Genomic DNA, 25,443 nt, shown 5'->3' with positions numbered 1-25,443 from the left:
ATAGTGAATCAAACTTAAAAAAATATAATAACTTGGCTTATACATGTATACTTCTCCATCAGGAAAATAGCACCATCCTCATGACAGGACTATTGTAGAGCTTTAGAATAATAGCACCATCCTCATGACAGGACTATTGTAGACCTTTAGAATAATAGCACCATCCTCATGACAGGACTATTGTAGAGCTTTAGAATTATATTTGTCTATTTAACCATTTTTAATGAAGTAAAAAAGCACCATTCACACGAGAGTAGAAAAGGATTTTATAACATACAACTGTATAAGTAATTTATAAAATGCGTAATCAAACATTAGAACAGATAAACTTACAATCAGCAGCAGTAAAATTTGGAAGCGAGTCATAGCTCTTCTCCTGTGTCATGATGGTGGACATCATGTTGACGTAGTAGGTGAATGGTGTAACGCGCAGTCCCTTGACCACTACATCTGACAGGTGGTATGGGTAGAGCATCAAGTGCTCCTGACTATAGCGCATCATCTCCTCATAGTAACGCTTCTCATCCTTACGTACTGTCTTCACTGTGTAAACAAGTCATATGTCTAGCTCAATAAAATTGTATTTGTCTTATTTCAAACTTATAACAATAATGATTTTGGAAAAATATCATCTGTCCCTGCCTCGATCCATATTCAATAAAGATTCTTTTTTATATCATTGTTTAATGTTTATGGATGTGGTGTTTATATATATATATACAATGTATTGATTATAGTTAATTCAAGCATAAACTCAAATCCTTAATATTGGGTGTTTAAAATAAAGTTTATTCCATAACTATGCATGTCTCAAAACTAATACCCCATGTGATAAACTTTGCAACAGTGTAGTATATTACTGTTTTTGATTTACACCTCAGTGTGTAACTACTTTCAATGCCTCTGATTGGTCGTCTCTGGCCTCCAACATTTCTGATTGGTCAACCTCTGGCCTTTGGCCAAGGACTACTTTAATTATTTTACAAGCATGTGATTAATCCAATATTCAGCTGTGACATTTGGCCTTGAGGTGTACATGTCATCTTTTAATTTGTACAGTGATAACTAACAAGTATTCTATTGGTAGGACACACAAATGTAATAATTGCCATACCAATATTTCATTCTTCTTAAATTACCTTATTTAGGAATATATTATAACGGACATTAGTTGTTCATCTTAAAAAGATAATAAACTTTCTTCAGTGTGAACTTTATCTTAGTGATGCAGCTCACAGAATTTAGTTGCTAGGTTGAGAGAATTTAAACTCAGTACATTTGAAGGATAAAAGTTATGGCATAAACATATTCCCCAGCAAGTTATGGTTGCTTATTATTTTTATTTAGCTATTGTTAGAAAATTAGCTAACTCCAGTAAGATAAACATGATAAACAACTTTTGTTTTTTGGGGAACCTATATCTCAACCTCTGAACCATTTTATTACTGCAGCTGTGAATGAGGCTAACAGAAAAGATACGGGTCTTAGATTAAAATTAAAATTCAATCATAAGTTTTATATATATATATATATATATATATTTACCATTTTTGACATTTCTATTCTCAGCCAACATATTTTGATATACTATATTTCAGTACCTCGTCTGATGTCTCCAATCTTTAATAAATACATACCTAAATTTCCTTTATATCGCAGCTGATTCTTTACACTAAATTGACCAACAGCCTTTTCATATTCTTTTTGGGAATTACCCAAAACCTACAACAGAAGCATTATATACACATGTAGTTAAAATATTAATGCCAGGGAAATCCAACACATTAATAGAATAATGTCTTCTTCCTTTCAAAATACATCAAAGTGAAAACTGCTTCAATGATCAAAGCAGTTTATATAGCTTAATTAATGTAATATAACAGTGTCATTATTTCATGACATTGAAGTATTTTTATTATATTTCAATTTCTTTGTAACCTTGCATATTGGCTCTGCCGTATGGTATATCTACATGTAAAGTGTACACATCTATTCTTGTTTTGGTTTGCCTTTGTTTAACGTCCTATTAACAGCCAGGGTAATTTAAGGATGTACCAGGTTTTGAAGGTGGAGGAAAGCCGGAGTACCCGGAGAAAAACCACCGACCTACGGTCAGTACCTGGCCACTGCCCCATGCAGGTTTCGAACTTGCAACCCAGAGGTGGAGGGATAGTGATAAGGCGTCGGGACACCTTAACCACTCGGCCACCGCGGAAATTCTTACAACTCTGAATGTAAAAGAGCTTTGATATATGATAAATAAAGGACGCAGGCAAAAAATCAATATGCCTCTATATGGATAGTCCATATCTCAATTATTGAACTGTCTTAGTTCTGCAAGTTATTTCACTAGAATCAAAAGTGAATAACTTTGAGGTGACTCTTCCATCGAACATATTGCTAATTATTTTGAAAATTGTAATCAAGACTCCTCTCATCCTGCGGTACTGTGGGGATCGAGTTTCGGTTTCTTGAGTCTTTTGTTTTACGAAAGGTTCTTCATCCCTGGAAAGAGCTTAGTACTAAGTAGCTCTTCATTGAATGTTTCGTCTGTGTCTAGGTATATATGATACTGGCCAACTTCAACAATTTGAAGGAAATATGCCAGAGATGAGTGAAAAGAAAGATGCATGATTTTCTATGTAATTTATATTTTTAGCTAGGATAAAAATTGGATAAAATATTTGGCTCTACCACAGGGGCATGTCTAGTCTTATATTTTAAAAAAAGACAGAAATACCTAGGCTATACATTAAGTATATAGGTATTTCTGGGTATTCTTTAATATAAGACTAGACAAGCCCCTGTGGCTCTACTGTGTTGCAACTGGTATAGTGACAGTAGATGGCCGATTTTCGATTGATATGTGTGTTTGTGTACATCTGAATAACGAGTGACAGAATAACTTATTTATTATGCAAATCTTTTATGGAACGTCATTGAATACCACTTCCATGAAGTCCCATGATCATATAATATGACATTAAAAATTATGATTTTTGCATCCATCAAACTGCATACCTGGCGAACGTTTGGGGGTAGCTTTAACCATGGCAAGTTTTTCCGTATGTTTGCTTCGATGTCGGGATTCATGATGAATGAATAATTGCACTTTCAAAAACCTGAACTTTCAAAAATACATCATTCATTATTTGTTGCTTATTTTCCAGAACACCCCTTCGTTGCAGTCTGCCATGTTGGATGATGAGGAAATGAGTCATACAAAACCCTATCCTATTGGCTAAGTCACTACAAATTCGACCAATCAAATTTGTGAACACAAAATTGGGTTGGAATCGATTTGTTTATAAATGGCCGCCGAATGAAAGTGAATGTTGTCGTTCTATGATTGAAAGAGATTCGAGATTGACGATACATTTTGATAAATGTGAGTATGTCTCAAATAAGAAAAGCGTAGATAGTCATATAAACAATAACTGTTCGTGAATGACACACGGAATCGAATATATGCAGCCACATTTTGAGAAAAACTTGCAATTTCTACAGTCTACTGTACATTGTAGGCCTCCTACATACAGTACTGTACAGTACTGAAGTAGTACACTACTGTACGGTTAGAATACAGGTAATACCGGGACAATGCCCCCCTAATCCCCCAAGAGGGGCATCACCTTTGGCAGCCCGAGCTGCCTCATTTCAAAACCTGGCAGCCTGGCGATCTGTTAAGGTGATCTGTTAAGGTTAAAGTTCATTAGTGTCAAGCCCTGTCTGATGCCAATAACAATAGCATAGCTTCAAGATTTTATGCAGAGTAAACAAGTCACAATTTGTTATATATAATTAGATGAATGACAAGATGGCGGAGGACACAACACAAGCAATATAATTACGACACATATTAATGAATTACATATTGATTTTGAAAACGTGTAACTGATGCATAACAATTCAGCATTTACAAATGCATGCCTATGACGTCATAATTTAACATGTACTATTCAATATAAGTAACTACTTTCTAAATATACACAAGAACACTATATATGAAAACTGGTCTTAATTTCCAAAAAAAAAAAAATTTAATTACTTACAAGGAGAATGCAGAATGATTTGCATTTTTGAGTGCAAGCATTCATATTCTTTTCATAAACACTGAAGAAAATTCTACTGAAATATAAGTGTTCATACCACAGAATTTCACTGATCATTATTTAATGCATAATATTTGCCTTTGTAAAGGTAGACAACTGAACTGGATATGGGAGAACTAACCACCAGCCCAGACCAGGTTCTTCAACATGTGTTTAAACAGTATGATGCCTCGTGTAAAGGGGAGTTAAATTCCATACAGATACAGGCGCTCCACGGAGACTTGAGAGTCGGAGGAATCAGTCTGCCACAAGTAATGTGTCCATACTAACTGTTAAAATATTGTTACTTTGTTGAAGAAAAAAAACATGTGGAGTTTAAGCAACTTTTAACATCTTCTGGTTGGAAATGAAAACTTGCATAAAATGTAATTTGAATGTTTGTATGTTACTTTATGGTGTGCTTATGAAATTGTGCATATGGCAGGATTAAAGTTAATTAAAGGGCAGATCTAGATTGAACAATCAAAGCTGGAAGTTATTTTCTATTTCACACATCTACAAAATGTCCATTGGTTTACTTTACTTTCCTGTTAGACAAAATATTGAACACAAATATACTCTATTGCTTTATAATGTGTTTGAATATATTAGTAATACCTTAATTAATCGATATTTAAGATAACATTATCAAATAAAATCAAATTATTGGGCTATTCATTAATAGTCTGTAGGAAAATATCTGATTACTAAATTACAAAATACAGGGGATAATCTATTAAACTCAGTTAGGGACTGATGACCAGACTTGATTCAGTAATTAGGGACTGATGACCAGTCTAGATTCAGTTAGGGACTGATGACCAGTCCAGATTCAGTTAGAGACTTATGACCAGACTTGATTCAGTAATTAGGGACTGATGACCAGTCTAGATTCTGTAAGGGACTGATGACCAGTCTAGATTCTGTAAGGGACTGATGACCAGTCTAGATTCAGTAATTAGGGACTGATGACCAGTCTAGATTCAGTAATTAGGGACTGATGACCAGTCTAGATTCAGTTAGGGACTGATGATCAGTCTAGATTCAGTAATTAGGGACTGATGACCAGTCTAGATTCTGTAAGGGACTGATGACCAGTCTAGATTCTGTAAGGGACTGATGACCAGTCTAGATTCTGTAAGGGACTGATGACCAGTCTAGATTCAGTAAGGAACTTATGACCAGTCTAGATTCAGTAATTAGGGACTGATGACCAGTCTAGATTCATTTAGGGACTGATAACCAGTCTGGATTCAGTAATTAGGGACTGATGACCAGTCTAGATTCAGTTAGGGACTGATGACCAGTCTAGATTCAGTAATTAGGGACTGATGACCAGTCTAGATTCAGTAATTAGGGACTAATGACCAGTCTAGATTCAGTTAGGGACTGATGATCAGTCTAGATTCAGTAATTAGGGACTGATGACCAGTCTAGATTCAGTAATTAGGGACTGATGACCAGTCTAGATTTCAGATTATAGTTTAGTGCAGTGTGTGATATATCTAATATGTCTTGAATTATGAGTTCAAACCCCTTTTCCTTTTCAGGTGGTGGAATCCATCAAGTATGCCTGTGTTGGTGATCACTGCCAGCCATCAGAGCTATTTAATCTGCTACAGGAAATGGATCGTCGATATTACCTTATACAGGACTTTCGCTGGGAATTCTCTATGATTGATCGTCAGCAAAAGGACACAATATCACAGGAAGAAGCCAGGTAGGACATTGTAGTGACATCACAGACAGAGAAGCTAAGTTGAGTCCACATTCTAGTAACAACACAATGAAGGAAGCTAGGCAGGACATTGTAGTAACATCACAGACATAGAAGCTAGGCAGGACATTGTAGTAACATCACAGACAATGACGCTATGTAGGACATTGTAGTAACATCACAGACATAGAAGCTAGGCAGGACATTGTAGTAACATCACAGACAGAGAAGTTAGGTAGGACATTATAGTAACATCACAGATAAGCTAGGTAGGACATTGTAGTAACATCACAGACAGAGAAGTTAGGTAGGACATTGTAGTAACATCACAGACAGAGAAGTTAGGTAGGACATTGTAGTAACATCACAGACAGAGAAGCTTTGTAGGACATTGTAGTAACATCACAGACAGAGAAGTAAGGTAGGACACTATGGTAACATCACAGACAGAGAAGTTAGGTAAGGACATTATAGTAACATCACAGACATAGAAGCTAGGTAGGACATTGTAGTAACATCACAGACATAGAAGTTAGGTAGGACATTGTAGTAACATCACAGACAGAGAAGCTAGGTAGGACATTGTAGTAACGTCACAGACAGAGAAGCTATGTAGGACATTGTAGTAACATCACAGACATAGAAGTTAGGTAGGACATTGTAGTAACATCACAGAGAAGCTAGGTAGGACATTGTAGTAACATCACAGACAGAGAAGCTAGGTAGGATATTGTAGTAACATCACAGACAGAGAAGTTAGGTAGGACATTGTAGTAACATCACAGATAAGCTAGGTAGGACATTGTAGCAACATCACAGACATAGAAGTTAGGTAGGACATTGTAGTAACATCACAGACAGAGAAGCTAGGTAGGACATTGTAGTTACATCACAGACAGAGAAGCTAGGTAGGACATTGTAGTAACATCACAGACAGAGAAGCTAGGTAGGACATTATGGTAACATCACAGACAGAAAAGTTAGGTAGGACATTGTAGTAACATCACATATAAGCTAGGTAGGACATTGTAGCAACATCACAGACAGAGAAGTTAGGTAGGACATTGTAGTAACATCACAGACAGAGCAGCTAGGTAGGACATTGTAGTAACATCACAGACATAGAAGTTAGGTAGGACATTGTAGTAACATCACAGACATAGAAGCTAGGTAGGTCATTGTAGTAACATCACAGACAGAGAAGCTAGGTAGGACATTGTAGTACACATCACAGACAGAGAAGTAAGGTAGGACATTGTAGTAACATCACAGACAGAGAAGCTAGGTAGGACATTGTAGTACACATCACAGACAGAGAAGTAAGGTAGGACATTGTAGTAACATCACAAACAGAGAAGCTAGGTAGGACATTGTAGTAACAACACGGACAGAGAAGTTTTTTGTTTTGGAAATTTTTTATTTTCTTCCATACATATGCATACATGTAGCAATACATAATATTGGTGTATATTTAATTGCAACAATTACACTTTTTCATACGCTTAATAAAAATTCGCTTATCAATACATGAAGTATACCTCAGATGCAGTTTCGTCCCAATACATTAAATCGTGCAATTGTATAAAATGAATGTGTTCATCATGATTTCATATTATCTCATTGACGGACAGAGAAGTTAGGTAGGACATTGTAGTAACAACATGGACAGAGAAGTTAGGTAGGACATTGTAGTAACATCACAGACAGAGAAGTTAGGTAGGACATTGTAGTAACATCACAGACAGAGAAGCTAGGTAGGACATTATGGTAACATCACAGACAGAGAAGCTAGGTAGGACATTGTAGTAACATCACAGACAGAGAAGTTAGGTAGGACATTATAGTAACATCACAGATAAACTAGGTAGGACATTGTAGTAACATCACAGACAGAGAAGTTAGGTAGGACATTATAGTAACATCACAGATAAACTAGGTAGGACATTGTAGTAACATCACCGACAGAGAAGTTAGGTAGGATATTATAGTAACATCACAGATAAACTAGGTAGGATATTGTAGTCACATCACAGAGAAGCTAGGTAGGACATTGTAGTCACATCACAGACAGAGAAGTAAGGTAGGGCATTATAGTAACATCACAGACATAGAAGCTAGGTAGGACATTGTAGTAACATCACAGACATTGAAGCTATGTAGGACATTGTAGTAACATCACAGACAGAGAAGTTAGGTAGGACATTGTAGTAACATCACATACAGAGAAGCTATGTAGGACATTGTAGTAACAACACGGACAGAGCAGCTAGGTAGGACATTGTAGTAACATCACAGACAGAGAAGCTAGGTAGGACATTGTAGTAACATCACAGACAGAGCAGCTAGGTAGGACATTGTAGTAACATCACAGACATAGAAGCTAGGTAGGGCATTATAGTAACATCACAGACAGAGAAGTTAGGTAGGACATTGTAGTAACATCACAGACAGAGAAGCTAGGTAGGACATTGTAGTAACATCACAGACAGAGAAGTTAGGTAGGACATTGTAGTAATATCACAGACAGAGAAGCTAGGTAGGACATTGTAGTAACAACAGTGACAGAGAAGCTAGGTAGGACATTGTAGTAACATCACAGACAGAGAAGTTAGGTAGGACATTGTAGTAATATCACAGACAGAGAAGCTAGGTAGGACATTGTAGTAACATCACAGACAGAGAAGCTAGGTAGGACATTGTAGTAACATCACAGACAGAGAAGTTAGGTAGGACATTGTAGTAACATCACAGACAGAGAAGCTAGGTAGGACATTGTAGTAACATCACAGACATATAAGCTAGGTAGGACATTGTAGTTACATCACAGACAGAGAAGTTAGGTAGGACATTATAGTAACATCACAGACAGAGAAGCTAGGTAGGACATTGTAGTAACATCACAGACAGAGAAGTTAGGTAGGACATTGTAGTAACATCACAGACAGAGAAGCTAGGTAGGACATTGTAGTAACATCACAGACATATAAGCTAGGTAGGACATTGTAGTTACATCACAGACAGAGAAGTTAGGTAGGACATTATAGTAACATCACAGGCAGAGAAGCTAGGTAGGACATTGTAGTAACAACAGTGACAGAGAAGCTAGGTAGGACATTGTAGTAACATCACAGACAGAGAAGTTAGGTAGGACATTGTAGTAATATCACAGACAGAGAAGCTAGGTAGGACATTGTAGTAACATCACAGAGAAGCTAGGTAGGACATTGTAGTAACATCACAGACAGAGAAGTTAGGTAGGACATTGTAGTAACATCACAGACAGAGAAGCTAGGTAGGACATTGTAGTAACATCACAGACATATAAGCTAGGTAGGACATTGTAGTTACATCACAGACAGAGAAGTTAGGTAGGACATTGTAGTAACATCACAGATAAGCTAGGTAGGACATTGTAGTAATATCACAGAGAAGCTAGGTAGGACATTGTAGTAACATCACAGACATTGAAGTTAGGTAGGACATTGTAGTAACATCATAGACGGATAAGCTAGGTAGGGCATTGTAGTAACATCACAGACAGAGAAGCTTTGTAGGACATTGTAGTAACATCACAGACACTGATGTTACATGTACATTGATTGAAGGTAGAACATTTTAAAAGAAAGCAATAAAATCTCAGAGAAAATTTTCTGTTTAATATATACCTGTAAAGAATATTGTGTTACTGATATCATTGAACTATAGACGTTGATGTAACTCTGACAACATAGCCAATTGTTTAATGTGACGTCGTCTTGTCTGAAGGACAGTTCAAATAAACATGTCAACCGTATAGCCTATTATCTCATCCTCTATCATCATGTTCTACCTAGTAACAATTTGGTTCCGTCCTGTAACATAATTTATGTGATATTAATTTCAGGTGGATGGTACAAACAGTCCATGGCAAGTTTTTCTCCAGGAAGAAGTGGGAATTGTTCATTAAGTCACGAGCGGTACCAGGAAGTGGTGTGTCGTTTGCTGAGATTGAGGTTCTTCTGTGCAATATACCCAGTCGTAATGAAAGTAGGGACGAGGAACTGGAGCTCGAAAGGGAGAGAGAAGGTCAATATCTCAGAACAGATGTTCACATATAAAACCTTGTAATTCCTGGTTCAAGTGGTGTCCAGTTCTATCAATGTCCTATTTATGCAATGGCAGATTCAGAAAAGAAACATAAACATTATATTGAATGGGTAAAGCTTTCATTTACTGCCACATTTTTTTCAGTGTTTTGATTTCTGGTATTTATATATTGAAGCTTTTTCATATCAAATAATGTCAAAAATATATTACCACATATATGACTTTACTCAGCTATATTAGCAGACTTTATCAAAAATCCTTCCTCAATGTGGTGTAATTTTATTACATGAAGATACAAATGAAATGCTCATAAAGAGAATTCTTGTGCTTATATATTAGATCGGCTACGCAGACAAAACGTTTTTGAGGAAGAGAAAGAAAGACTGAGAAAACAAAGAGAGGAAGAAAAGAGAAGACAAGAAGAGGTAATTATACTTGTTGTGTACAGCTTGTCCTTTGTTTTGTACATCTTGTCCTATGTTGTGTACATCTTGTCCTATGTTGTGGACAGCTTGTCCTATGTTGTGTACAGCTTGTCCTGTGTTGTGTACAGCTTGTCCTATGTTGTGTACAGCTTGTCCTGTGTTGTGTGCAGCTTGTCCTATGTTGTGTACAGCTTGTCCTATGTTGTGTACAGCTTGTCCTGTGTTATGTACAACTTGTCCTATGTTGTGTACAGCTTGCCCTATGTTGTGTACAGCTTGTGATTTGTTGTGTACAGCTTGTCCTGTGTTGTGTACAGCTTGTCCTGTGCTGTGTACAGCTTGCCATGTGTTGTGTACAGCTTGTCCTGTGTTGTGTACAGCTTGTCCTATGTCCTATGGAGATAGTTGTAGCAAAACTTGTCGACAGATTTAATCAACAGTATTTATTTTGCAGGAAAGACGGAGACAGGAAAAAGAAAAAAGAAAAAACCTTTTGGAAGATGAAGGTAGGATTGTAACATTGTTTTGTCTTAGATATCCAGCTGTAACTAAATATTATGTGCTAGGTGTATGGATAAATAAATTTGCATTAATCTTACTAATGATACATTTTATACAAATATAGTTTCATGGTTTCTTACCATATTAACATATTACCAATATCATTTCTAAGGACGTATCAGATAAAGATATACAGGGATGTAGGCAGGGGAGTTTTTTTGTAAATTAGAATTGTAAATAAAAGTCCTTTTAAAAAATTTCATTTGCAGCAGAATTTCTTCGTTTTCATTTCTTGGAATGTCACTTATATCATCTAAGAAATACCGACAGATTTACAAAGTCAGATTGTATTATGATAATAATCAATTTTGATTGGAGGAAAATATTAAGATACTTTTGTGATGTATTAATGTTTCTGAGAGTTAATCTTGTTATGCTAATTATCAGAAAGGAATAATAGACATCACCTGAAACCACACAAAGAGCAATCAATGGAGCAGACAGGTATACCCATCTGGGCCACATTAGTCATGAATATTCATAAAGGCCAGAAATTGTGTGCTAATGATTGTTTATCTACATTCAGAAACAGTTCCTTCTAATACAGGTCTACCTACTGGTATTATTTAATAATTGATGGCACAAGTACTGATTGTCTCCTATACGTAGAAGTCAAAGTAGAAATTTATAAATGAAAGATTAATTATTTTATTTCTACTACAGTAATTCTTATAGGATTTTTTTTCAGAAATGATATTTCTCAATACCAGGGTGCTACATCTCCCACACATCTATGTTATTTGCTGTAGATTTTTTTTTCTGCCAGGATTATTTATCACTTTGGTTTAAAACATATTTCTTAAATGTTTTAGCTGGTTTTATTCCAAAAAGAATTAACACATTTTTTCTTCTTGTTTTTTTTTCTGCTAAAATAATTAACACTTTGTTTTAGAACATGTTTATTTTTGCTCTCTCTACCTGTTTTTCCCTAGGATAATTAACATTTGTTTCAGAACATGTTTATATTTGCTATCTCTACCTGTTTTTCCCCAGAATAATTAACATTTGTTTCAGACCATGTTTATATTTCTCTCTCTACCTGTTTTTCCCTAGGATAATTAACATTTGTTTCAGAACATGTTTATATTTGCTATCTCATCCTGTTTTTCCCTAGGATAATTAACATTTGTTTCAGAACATGTTTATATTTGCTATCTCATCCTGTTTTTCCCTAGGATAATTAACATTTGTTTCAGACCATGTTTATATTTCTCTCTCTACCTGTTTTCCTACCAGGCTAACATGAGTGGTAGCTGTATCCAGGAGTGGTGATATTCTAGGCACTACGTTGTCCTTTGTTAAGTAACACAGTTGTAGTTTGGTGCTGTCACAAGGCATGGCCTTCATCACATGTTAAGTGTTTATAGGGGACTTAAATAAAGGTCACAAAAACAAATTTCTATTAAATAAAGGTCACAAAAACAAATTTCTATGAAACTACATACTACACTGTATACGTTTGACAAGTTTTTTTTCTCTTCTTCAATCTGATGTATTAAGTTCGTCAGGAAAACAGATTAGCAATTTAATTTAATGTTTGTCTTGTTTTCTTCTGATCAAACAATCTATGGTAGATTCAATCTGCTGTATATTATAAGTTTAATGTAAAAGTATAGGAGATCACAAATGTTTCTATTTCTATATTTAATTTACATGTTAATATGTATCATTCTTTAGAAGTGGATATGTGTATTTTGACTCATTAAATAAAGGTATTCTGTTTATGATGTCTATGTTGTTTTTTTTCTTCCTTTTTTTTTTACTTAAATTGTTTGGTTGTTTTTTTTTTCAATTAAATTATTGACAAAGTACATTGAGTGCTGTGAACATGTATTTGGGTATATAGGATGAGAAATAAATACATAAAGTTACCTGACATTTCACTAACCCAGGGTACGGATAGGCCTGATGAAATGAACCACATCCTCAGTCTGGTGGTCATGATTTGCAGAAAGATAACTTTGTGACTTTAACATAACATTGGATATTTGAAATGCTGTAACACTACACATGATACAGTCTGACTACTACATGTACAAATTCAACACAACGTGACTACTACGAATTCAACAGAATATGACTAGTACAAATTCAACACAACAGTATATATATCACACTGAATGCCCAGCTTTTTCTCATCATTAAATAGATTAATGTTGTTTAGGTACAAACTAAGATAACATACCATTATGGTACTAACATTTGTCTGTTATGCTATGAATAATATATTTCGCTAATCATCACCTACAATGAAATATTATGAAAGATTTGAATTTGGTTAATAGTTGTTATGATCGAGAAAGACATGTTGCATGCTGGAAAATACAACTTTCACTATGATGCTCAATTCACACAGCAGGTAGCTCTAGACTCACCAGATATAGTCTATAGGATTGGTGTGAGGGAGGGTGTGTGTGAGGACTTGAGGGAGGGTATGTGTGAGGACAAATGAGGGAGGGTGTGTGTGAGGACAAATGAGGGAGGGTGTGTGAGGACAAATGAGGGAGGGTGTGTGTGAGGACAAATGAGGGAGGGTGTGTGAGGACAAATGAGGGAGGGTGTGTGTGAGGACAAATGAGGGAGGGAATATGTGAGGACTTGAGGGAGGGTATGTGAGGACTTGAGGGAGGATGTGTGTGAGGACTTGAGGGAGGGTGTGTGTGAGGACTTGAGGGAGGGTGTGTGAGGACTTGAGGGAGGATGTGTGTGAGGACTTGAGGGAGGGTGTGTGTGAGGACTTGAGGGAGGGTGTGTGAGGACTTGAGGGAGGATGTGTGTGAGGACAAATGAGGGAGGGTGTGTGTGAGGACAAATGAGGGAGGTTGTTTGTGAGGACAAATGAGGGAGGGTGTGTGTGAGGACTTGAGGGAGGGTGTGTGTGAGGACTTGAGGGAGGGTGTATGTGAGGACTTGAGGGAGGATATGTGTAAGGACTTGAGAGAGGGTGTGTGTGAGGACAAATGAGTGAGGGTGTGTGTGAGGACTTGAGGGAGGGTGTGAGGACCTGAGAGAGGGTGTGAGGACTAATGAGGGAAGGTGTGAGGACTTTAGGGAGGTGTGAGGACTTGAGGGAGGATGAATGTGGGGACTTGTGGGAGGGTGTGAGGACTTGAGAGAGGGTGTGAGGACCTGAGGGAGAGTGTGTGTGAGGACAAATTAAGGAGGGTGTGTGTGAGGACTTGAGGGAGGGTGTGTGTGAGGACTTGAGGGAGGGTGTGTGTGAGGACTTGAGGGAGGATGTGTGTGAGGACTTGAGGGAGGGTGTGTGTGAGGACTTGGAGGGAGGATGTGTGTGAGGACTTGAGGGAGGGTGTGTGTGAGGACTTGAGGGAGGGTGTGTGTGAGGACTTGGAGGGAGGATGTGTGTGAGGACAAATGAGAGAGGTTGTGTGTGAGGACTTGAGGGAGGGTGTGTGTGAGGACTTGAGGGAGGGTGTGTGTGAGGACTTGAGGGAGGGTGTGTGTGAGGACTTGAGGGAGGATGTGTGTGAGGACTTGAGGGAGGGTGTGTGTGAGGACTTGGAGGGAGGATGTGTTTGAGGACTTGAGGGAGGGTGTGTGTGAGGACTTGAGGGAGGGTGTGTGTGAGGACTTGGAGGGAGGATGTGTGTGAGGACAAATGAGGGAGGGTGTGTGTGAGGACAAATGAGTGAGGGTGTGTGTGAGGACAAATGAGGGAGGGAATATGTGAGGACTTGAGGGAGGGTGTGTGTGAGGACTTGAGGGAGGGTGTGTGTGAGGACTTGAGGGAGGATGTGTGTGAGGACAAATGAGGGAGGGTGTGTGTGAGGACAAATGAGGGAGGTTGTTTGTGAGGACAAATGAGGGAGGGTGTGTGTGAAGACTTGAGGGAGGGTGTGTGTGAGGACTTGAAGGAGGGTGTGTGTGAGGACTTGAGGGAGGTGTATGTGAGGACTTGAGGGAGGATATGTGTAAGGACTTGAGAGAGGGTATGTGTGAGGACAAATGAGTGAGGGTGTGTGTGAGGACTTGAGGGAGGGTGTGAGGACCTGAGAGAGGGTGTGAGGACCTGAGAGAGGGTGTGAGGACTAATGAGGGAAGGTGTGAGGACTTTAGGGAGGTGTGAGGACTTGAGGGAGGATGAATGTGGGGACTTGTGGGAGGGTGTGAGGACTTGAGAGAGAGTGTGTGTGAGAACTTGATGGAGGGTGGGTGCCAGGACTTGAGGGAGGGTGTCCCTTACGAATCTGCAGCATGGACTGCATTTGCAGCATGGACTGCCAGTATGCTGCTGGTATGCTGCTAGCATGCTGTAGACATAGCAGCATGGTATGCAAATTATGCTGCAACTACAGTATGGGCTGTGAGTATGCTGCAACATGCTGCATCTACAGCATGGTCATACTGCCAGCATGCTGCATATACATACGTAAATTTGGGCCCTGATGGACCATGCTGCTAGTATGCTGCATATACATAGATAATTTTAGGTCAGGAAAGGCCATGCTGCCAGTATGCTGCAAAAACTTTGCCAGGATTCTGATCATACTGCCAGTATGCTGCACGTGTGTGAGTACTTGATGGAGGATGTGTGAGGATATGAGTGAGGGTGTGAGGAAGGATATGTGTGAGGACCTGATATGTGTGTGCTTGCATGCATGTGCTTTAATATCTATAAGCGAGACACACAACATATTTGCATAATATTAATATTTAGTTTTATTTAATTTTATTTGCAAAGAAGGTGCAATAGTGATCATGACATTTCATTTATAGCTGGCCTCTCCAAGAGAGCTTCATTGTCACCCCAGCATTGATGTCAGCATTAGTTTCTCAATGTTAAGTTTTCGGTGTTGAGAGGCATCAGTAAACTCCCTTTATAAGTGTACTAGGGTTCTGATATTTTTTTTGAGGGCTAATTGTGTATGTCCTTGACAAGCTTACTTAATGTATGTTTTTGTTGTTTGTACTATTTCTGTGTACAAATATGACTTCTACTGAGGATTTTATACACATGAGTATACATTTTATACACATGAGTGTACATTTTATATACATGAGTATACATTTTATATACATGAGTATACATTTTATATACATGAGTATACATTTTATATACATGAGTATACATTTTATACACATGAGTGTACATTTTATATACATGAGTGTAAATTTGATACACACATTTTATACACACAAGTGTACATTTTATACACATGAGTGTACATTTTATACATGAATGTACATTTTATACACACGAGTGTACATTTTATATACACGAGTGTACATTTTTATATACACAAGTGTACATTTTATATACACGAGTGTACATTTTATACACATGAGTGTACATTTGATACACACGAGTGTACATTTTATACACACGAGTGTACATTTGATATACACAAGTGTACATTTTTTATACATGAGTACATTTTATATACACGAGTGTACATTTGATACACACGAGTGAACATTTTATATACATGAGTGTACATTTTATACACACGAGCATACATTTTATATACATGAGTGTACATTTTATACACACATGTACATTTTATACACATGAGTGTACATTTGATACACACGAGTGAACATTTTATATACATGAGTGTACATTTTATACACACATGTACATTTTATACACACAAGTACATTTTATACACACGAGTGTACATTTGATATACATGAGTGTACATTTTATACACACGAGTGTACATTTTATATACACGAGTGTACATTTTATACACACAAGTGTACATTTTATACATGAATGTACATTTTATATACACGAGTGTACATTTTATACACACATGTACATTTTATACACACATGTACATTTTATACACACGAGTGTACATTTTATACACACATGTACATTTGATACACACGAGTGTACATTTTGTACACACATGTACATTTTATACACACATGTACATTTTATACACACGAGTGTACATTTGATATACACGAGTGTACATTTTATACACACATGTACATTTTATACACACATGTACATTTTATACACACATGTACATTTTATACACACGAGTGTACATTTGATATACACGAGTGTACATTTTATACACACATGTACATTTTATACACACAAGTACATTTTATACACACAAGTACATTTTATACACACATGTACATTTTATACATGAATGTACATTTTATACACACGAGTGTACATTTTATACACACATGTACATTTTATACACACATGTACATTTTATACACACGAGTGTACATTTGATATACACGAGTGTACATTTTATACATGAATGTACATTTTATACACACAAGTACATTTTATACACACGAGTGTACATTTGATATACACGAGTGTACATTTTATACACACGAGTGTACATTTTATACATGAATGTACATTTTATACACACGAGTGTATATTTGATATACACGAGTGTACATTTTATACACACGAGTGTACATTTTATACACACAAGTGTACATTTTATATACACGAGTGTACATTTTATATACACGAGTGTACATTTTATATACACGAGTGTACATTTTATATACACGAGTGTACATTTTATACACACATGTACATTTTATACACACATGTACATTTTATACACACAAGTACATTTTATACACACAAGTACATTTTATACACACATGTACATTTTATACACGAGTGTACGTTTTATACACACGAGTGTACATTTTATACACACGAGTGTACATTTTATACACACGAGTGTACATTTGATATACAGAAGTGTACATTTTATACAAACAAGTGTACATTTTATACAAACAAGTGTACATTTTATACACACATGTACATTTTATACACACAAGTACATTTTATACACACGAGTGTACATTTTATACACACATGTACATTTTATACACACAAGTGTACATTTTATACAAACAAGTTTACATTTTATACACTGGAGTGTACATTTTATATACAGAAGTGTACATTTTATACAAACAAGTGTACATTTTATACACACATGTACATTTTATACAAACAAGTGTACATTTTATACACACATGTACATTTTATACAAACAAGTACATTTTATACACGAGTGTACATTTTATACACACGAGTGAACATTTGATATACATGAATGTACATTTTATACACACGAGTGTACATTTGATATACATGAGTGTACATTTTATACACACGAGTGTACATTTTATACACACATGTACATTTTATATACATGAGTGTACATTTTATACACACGAGTGTACATTTGATATACACGAGTGTACATTTGATATACACGAGTGTACATTTTATACACACGAGTGTACATTTTATATACACGAGTGTACATTTGATATACATGAGTGTACATTTTATACACACGAGTGTACATTTTATATACACGAGTGTACATTTGATATACATGAGTGTACATTTGATATACATGAGTGTACATTTTATACACACATGTACATTTTATATACACGAGTGTACATTTTATATACACGAGTGTACATTTGATATACATGAGTGTACATTTTATACACACGAGTGTACATTTTATATACACGAGTGTACATTTGATATACATGAGTGTACATTTTATACACACGAGTGTACATTTTATACACACATGTAATTTTTATATACATGAGTGTACATTTTATACACACGAGTGTACATTTGATATACACGAGTGTACATTTTATACACACGAGTGTACATTTTATATACACGAGTGTACATTTGATATACATGAGTGTACATTTGATATACACGAGTGTACATTTTATACACACATGTACATTTTATATACATGAGTGTACATTTTATACACACGAGTGTACATTTTATATACACGAGTGTACATTTGATATACATGAGTGTACATTTTATACACACGAGTGTACATTTTATATACACAAGTGTACATTTGATATACATGAGTGTACATTTTATACACACGATCGAGTGTACATTTTATACAAACAAGTACATTTTATACACACATGTACATTTTATACACACAAGTTCATTTTATACACACATGTACATTTTATACAAACAAGTACATTTTATACACACGAGTGTACATTTTATACACACAAGTACATTTTATACACACATGTACATTTGATACACACGAGTGTACATTTTATACAAACAAGTGTACATTTTATACAAACAAGAACATTTTATACAAACAAGTACATTTTATACACACAAGTTCATTTTATACACACAAGTACATTTTATACACACATGTACATTTTATATACATGAGTGTACATTTTATACACACGAGTGTACATTTTATATACATATGTGTACATTTTATACACACAAGTACATTTTATACACACATGTACATTTGATACACACGAGTGTACATTTTATACAAACAAGTGTACATTTTATACACACGAGTGTACATTTTATACACACAAGAACATTTTATACAAACAAGTACATTTTATACACACAAGTTCATTTTATACACACAAGTACATTTTATACACACATGTACATTTTATATACATGAGTGTACATTTTATACACACGAGTGTACATTTTATATACATATGTGTACATTTTATACACACAAGTACATTTTATACACACATGTACATTTGATACACACGAGTGTACATTTTATACAAACAAGTGTACATTTTATACACACGAGTGTACATTTTATACACACATGTACATTTTATACACACGAGTGTACATTTTATACACACATGTACATTTTATACACACGAGTGTACATTTTATATACATATGTGTACATTTTATACATATGTGTGTGCAGCTTTTGAGTATTTGAAAGTTGTTATTGTATTTCCTACAGATTTTGTGAAGTTTTATGTTTGTGGTTGAATTTTAGTGTTGTCTGTTTTCATGTGTCATTCTGTGTTTTATTTCTTCAATCTTAATTATATTGAATTTTTACAAGTTCTATCCTGTAAAGAATTGTGGTTTGGACAGGTTTTATATAGACAGTATGTTACAGTAGCATTGTCAGTGAACAGTTCATATTTGATGAGGTGTCATTGTTACAGTATTCTAGAAATAGACAGTAAATATATAATATATCATGGGACATCCGGTCTCACCATGGTTGTTTTGTTAGTTCTGTTGGAGAATTAATGCTACTTTCCTCAAGTTATAGTTTAATCTTCATGAATGGCCGTTTTATAATTTCGGTGGTTTTTCTAGTGGTCATGCTAGTTTTGTGGCAGTTGCTTTGCCAGCTGTATTTTTATTTCAGTGCAGTTTATCTTGATTTAGAAGCTATCTTTTTCTAAAGGTAATTTGCTTGATCAGTAATATGATTTAGTGGAAATTTAAGGATTTCTTATCCTGATTCTAATCTTGCTTTATCAGTTATGTTATTTTTGAGGTAATGTATCATTTAGGAGCAATCTGAAGGATGGAGTTAGTAGTAATCTAATTAAGCACATTATGATCTTTATTTTTTTTTTAAATTTAATGTTGATCTAACTCAGTTGTAAAAAAAATGTCATTGACCAAAAATCTTGAGTGAATTATGAAATACGGGAATTCAGGCTTTCCTCTCTGGAGGCAGTAAATGACTTGAAAATAAGTAGATTTTGTCTCATGCAGGGAGGTATTGCATGTATGACAAATTTATAAATGTGATAAAGAGTACTTTGAAACCTGTACCTATAATTATTTATATATTACTGATATATTTAAGATTGACTTTGTTTTGATACACAATAATATTTTACACTAATATATGATAATTTTTCTATCCATTGTATTATACTCCTGTAGATAGACAAATCAAAATTGTACATAATCATGTAGATAGCGTCAGAGATATCGTTTTAAGAGTGGGAGAATATCAGCATAGTCACTTTTAAACCATTTGACTTGTTATTTGGTACAGAACTTAGGAAAAGGGAAGAAGAGGAGAGGTGCAGACTGGAAGATGAAGAGGTAGGCTATGATGTTGTCGTGGTGCCTGGAAAATTGACAAGGGATCTAAAATTCTGTATAGTGTAACAATTACTGCATATATACAGGGTATCGTAGCAAGATTCTCTCATACAAATATAAATACAGGTTATCATAGCAGGATTCTCTCAGACAAATATACATACAGGGTATCATAGAGATTCTTATTTACAAATTGATAAGGAGAAACTTTCTGGTCACTTTTGTGCAGGAGCAACGCAGATTAAGAGAGTTAGAAGAAAAGCAGAGAGAAGATGAGGAGAGGAGGAAGAGAGAGGAAGAAGAACTCTACAAAGATGTAGAAACACTAGCCAAGGTATGTAAAAGGAACTACGTAACAAATATAGCCTTAACATGCCCTCTCCTCTACATATTCTCTCCTTTACATGCCCTCTCCTCTACATATCCTCTCCTTTACATGCCCTCTCCTCTACATATCCTATCCTTTACATGCCCTCTCCTTTACATGCCCTCTCCTTTACATATCCTATCCTTTACATGTCCTTTCCTCTAAATGTCCTATCCTTTACGTATCCTATCCTCTACATATCCTCTCCTTTACATGTCCTCTCCTCTACATATCCTCTCCTTTACATGTCCTCTTCTTTACATATCCTATCCTTTACATGTCCTCTCCTCTACATATCCTCTCCTTTACATATCCTCTCCTCTACATATCCTCTCCTTTACATGCCCTCTCCTGTACATGCCCTTTCCTTTACATGCCCTCTCCTCTACATATCCTATCCTTAACATGCCCTCTCCTCTACATATCCTATCCTTTACATGTCCTCTCCTTTACATGCCCCCTCCTTTACATGCCCTCTTCTGTACATGCCCTCTCCTTTACACACCCTCTCCTTTACATATCCTCTCCTTTACATGCCTTCTCCTCTACATATCCTATCCTTTACATGCCCTCTCCTTTACATGCCCTCTCCTCTACATATCCTATCCTTTACCTATCCTCTCCTTTCCATGCCCTTTCCTTCACATGTCCTCTCCTCTACATATCCTATCCTTTACATGCCCTCTCCTTTACATGCCCTTTCCTTTACATGCCCTCTCCTTTACATGCCCTCTCCTCTACATATCCTATCCATTACATGCCCTCTCCTCTACATATCCTATCCTTTACATGCCCTCTCCTCTACATATCCTATCCATTACATGCCCTCTCCTCTACATATCCTATCCTTTACATGCCCTCTCCTCTACATATCCTATCCATTACATGCCCTCTCCTCTACATATCCTATCCATTACATGCCCTCTCCTCTACATATCCTATCCTTTACATATCCTATCCTTTACATATCCTATCCTTTACATATCCTTTCCTTTACATGTCCTCTCCTCTGCATATCCTATCCTTTACATGCCCTCTCCTCTACATATCCTCTCCTCTACATATCCTATCCTTTACATGTCCTCTCCTCTACATATCCTCTCCTCTACATATCCTTTCCTTTATATGCCCTCTCCTGTACATGCCCTTTCCTTTACATGCCCTCTCCTCTACATATCCTATCCTTAACATGCCCTCTCCTCTACATATCCTATCTTTTACATGTCCTCTCCTTTACATGCCCTCTCCTTTACATGCCCTCTACTTTACACACCCTCTCCTTTACATATCCTCTCCTTTACCCTTTACATGCCCTCTCCTGTGCATGCCCTCTCCTTTACATATCCTCTCCTCTACATATCCTATCCATTACATGCCCTCTCCTCTACATATCCTATCCTTTACATGCCCTCTCCTTTACATGCCCTCTCCTCTACATATCATATCCTTTACATATCCTCTCCTTTACATGCACTCTCCTTTACATATCCTCTCCTTTACATGTCCTCTCCTCTACATATCATATCCTCTACATATCCTATCCTTTACATGCCCTCTCCTTTACATGCCCTTTCCTTTACATATCTTCTCCTTTACCTGCCTCTCCTCTGCATATCCTATCCTTTACATTTCCTCTCCTCTACATATCCTATTCTTTACATGTCCTCTCCTTTACATACCCTCTCCTCTACATACCCTTTCCTTTACATATCCTATCCTTTACATATCCTATCCTTTAAATGCCCTCTCCTTTACATGCCCTCTCCTTTACATGCCATCTCCTGTACATGCCCTCTCCTGTACATGCCCTCTCCTTTACATGCCCTTTCCTCTACATATCCTATCCTTTACATGCCCTCTCCTTTACATGCCCTCTCCTTTACATATCCTATCCTTTACATGTCTTCTCCTCTACATGTCCTATCCTTTACATGTCCTCTCCTTTACATACCCTCTCCTCTACATACCCTCTCCTCTACATACCCTTTCCTTTACATATCCTATCCTTTACATGTCCTCTCCTTTACATGCCCTCTCCTCTACATATCCTCTCCTTTACATGTCCTCTCCTTTACATATCCTATCCTTTACATATCCTCTCCTTTACATGCCCTCTCCTTTACATGTCCTTTCCTCTACATATGCTATCCTTTACATGCCCTCTCCTTTACATGCCCTTTCCTTTACATATCTTCTCCTTTATCTGCCTCTCCTCTGCATATCCTATCCTTTACATGCCCTCTCCTCTACATATCCTCTCCTCTACATATCCTATCCTTTACATGTCCTTTCCTCTGCATATCCTCTCCTTTACATGCCCTCTCCTCTACATATCCTCTCCTCTACATATCCTTTCCTTTACATGTCCTCTCCTCTACATATCCTCTCCTTTACATGCCCCCTCCTTTACATATCCTATCCTTTACATATCCTCTCCTTTACATGTCCTCTCCTCTGCATATCCTATCCTTTACATGCCCTCTCCTCTACATATCCTATCCTTTACATGCCCTCTCCTCTACATATCCTATCCTTTACATGTCCTCTCCTCTACATGTCTTCTCCTTTACATGCCCTCTCCTCTACATGTCCTCTCCTTTACATATCCTCTCCTTTACATATCCTCTCCTCTACATATCCTCTCCTTTACATGCGCTCTCCTCTACATATCCTCTCCTCTACATATCCTCTCCTTTACATGCGCTCTCCTCTACATATCCTCTCCTTTACATGCCCCCTCCTTTACATATCCTATCCTTTACATGTCCTCTCCTCTGCATATCCTATCCTTTACATGCCCTCTCCTCTACATGTCCTATCCTTTACATGTCCTCTCCTCTACATGTCCTCTCCTTTACATGCCCTCTCCTTAACATGTCCTCTCCTTTACATGCCCTCTCCTCTACATATCCTCTCCTTTACATATCCTATCCTTTACATATCCTCTCCTTTACATGCCCTCTCCTGTACATGCCCTTTCCTTTACATGTCCTCTCCTCTACATATCCTATCCTTAACATGCCCTCTCCTCTACATATCCTATCCTTTAAATGTCCTCTCCTTTACATATCCTCTCCTTTACATATCCTCTCCTCTACATATCCTCTCCTTTACATGCGCTCTCCTCTACATATCCTATCCTTAACATGTCCTCTCCTCTACATATCCTCTCCTTTACATGCCCCCTCCTTTACATATCCTATCCTTTACATGTCCTCTCCTCTACATGTCCTCTCCTTTACATGCCCTCTCCTTTACATGTCCTCTCCTTTACATGCCCTCTCCTCTACATATCCTCTCCTTTACATATCCTCTCCTCTAAATATCCTCTCCTTTACATGCCCTCTCCTGTACATGCCCTTTCCTTTACATGCCCTTTCCTTTACATGCCCTCTCCTCTACATATCCTATCCTTTACACGTCCTCTCCTTTACATGCCCCTTCCTTTACATGCCCTCTTCTGTACATGCCCTCTCCTTTACACACCCTCTCCTTTTCATATCCTATCCTTAACATGCCCTCTCCTCTACATATCCTATCCTTTACATGTCCTCTCCTTTACATGCCCTCTCCTTTACATGCCCTCTTCTGTACATGCCCTCTCCTTTTCATATCCTATCCTTTACATGTCCTCTCCTCTACATATCCTATCCTTTACATGTCCTCTCCTCTGCATATCCTCTCCTTTACATGCCCTCTCCTTTACATATCCTCTCCTTTACATATCCTCTCCTCTACATATCCTCTCCTTTACATGCCCTCTCCTCTACATATCCTATCCTTTATATGTCCTCTCCTCTACATATCCTCTCCTTTACATGCCCCCTCCTTTACATATCCTATCCTCTACATGTCCTCTCCTTTACATGCCCTCTCCTTTACATGTCCTCTCCTGTACATGCCCCCTCCTTTACATATCCTATCCTCTACATATCCTCTCCTTTACATATCCTCTCCTCTACATATCCTCTCCTTTACATATCCTCTCCTCTACATATCCTCTCCTTTACATGCCCTCTCCTGTACATGCCCTTTCCTTTACATGCCCTCTCCTCTACATATCCTATCCTTAACATGCCCTCTCCTCTACATATCCTATCCTTTAAATGTCCTCTTCTGTACATGCCCTCTCCTTTACACACCCTTTCCTTTACATGCCCTCTCCTCTACATATCCTATCCATTACATGCCCTCTCCTCTACATATCCTATCCTTTACATGCCCTCTCCTTTACATGCCCCCTCCTTTACATGCCCTCTTCTTTACATGACCTCTCCTTT

At 37.1% G+C, this 25,443-nt stretch overlaps 2 protein-coding genes across 5 annotated transcripts in view; one reads left to right on the top strand and one right to left on the bottom strand.

The window, feature by feature from the left end:
• Positions 1–3,243, bottom strand: part of LOC117325023 (protein FAM91A1-like) — a 45,782-nt gene extending 42,539 nt beyond the window's left edge. For all 3 annotated transcript variants that reach the window (XR_004532114.1, XR_004532115.1, XM_033880917.1), the window contains exons 1-3: positions 3,022–3,243; positions 1,638–1,722; positions 334–543 (exon numbers count right to left, since the gene is read on the bottom strand). Coding sequence is in view for 1 of the 3 variants with exons in the window: in XM_033880917.1 (XP_033736808.1) it covers positions 334–543; positions 1,638–1,722; positions 3,022–3,093 (367 nt within the window). In the remaining 2 variants the exon portion in view is untranslated. The remainder of the gene's footprint in view (positions 1–333; positions 544–1,637; positions 1,723–3,021) is intronic.
• Positions 3,244–3,290: 47 nt separating this feature from the next.
• LOC117325024 (cancer-related regulator of actin dynamics homolog) overlaps positions 3,291–25,443 on the top strand; it is a 30,785-nt gene continuing 8,632 nt past the window's right edge. The window contains exons 1-8 of one of the 2 annotated variants that reach the window (XM_033880918.1): positions 3,291–3,388; positions 4,201–4,363; positions 5,642–5,811; positions 9,692–9,873; positions 10,234–10,319; positions 10,774–10,825; positions 20,747–20,796; positions 21,026–21,130. In XM_033880918.1, the coding sequence (XP_033736809.1) occupies positions 4,220–4,363; positions 5,642–5,811; positions 9,692–9,873; positions 10,234–10,319; positions 10,774–10,825; positions 20,747–20,796; positions 21,026–21,130 (789 nt within the window). In that variant the 5' untranslated portion in view covers positions 3,291–3,388; positions 4,201–4,219. The remainder of the gene's footprint in view (positions 3,389–4,200; positions 4,364–5,641; positions 5,812–9,691; positions 9,874–10,233; positions 10,320–10,773; positions 10,826–20,746; positions 20,797–21,025; positions 21,131–25,443) is intronic. The other variant, XM_033880920.1, reaches the window with a different exon arrangement.

Source organism: Pecten maximus, chromosome 4, assembly GCF_902652985.1.
Source record: "Pecten maximus chromosome 4, xPecMax1.1, whole genome shotgun sequence".
NCBI lineage: Eukaryota > Metazoa > Mollusca > Bivalvia > Pectinida > Pectinidae > Pecten > Pecten maximus.
Note: the sequence above shows the minus strand (reverse complement) of the source record. Positions and strands in the feature narration are given on the sequence as shown.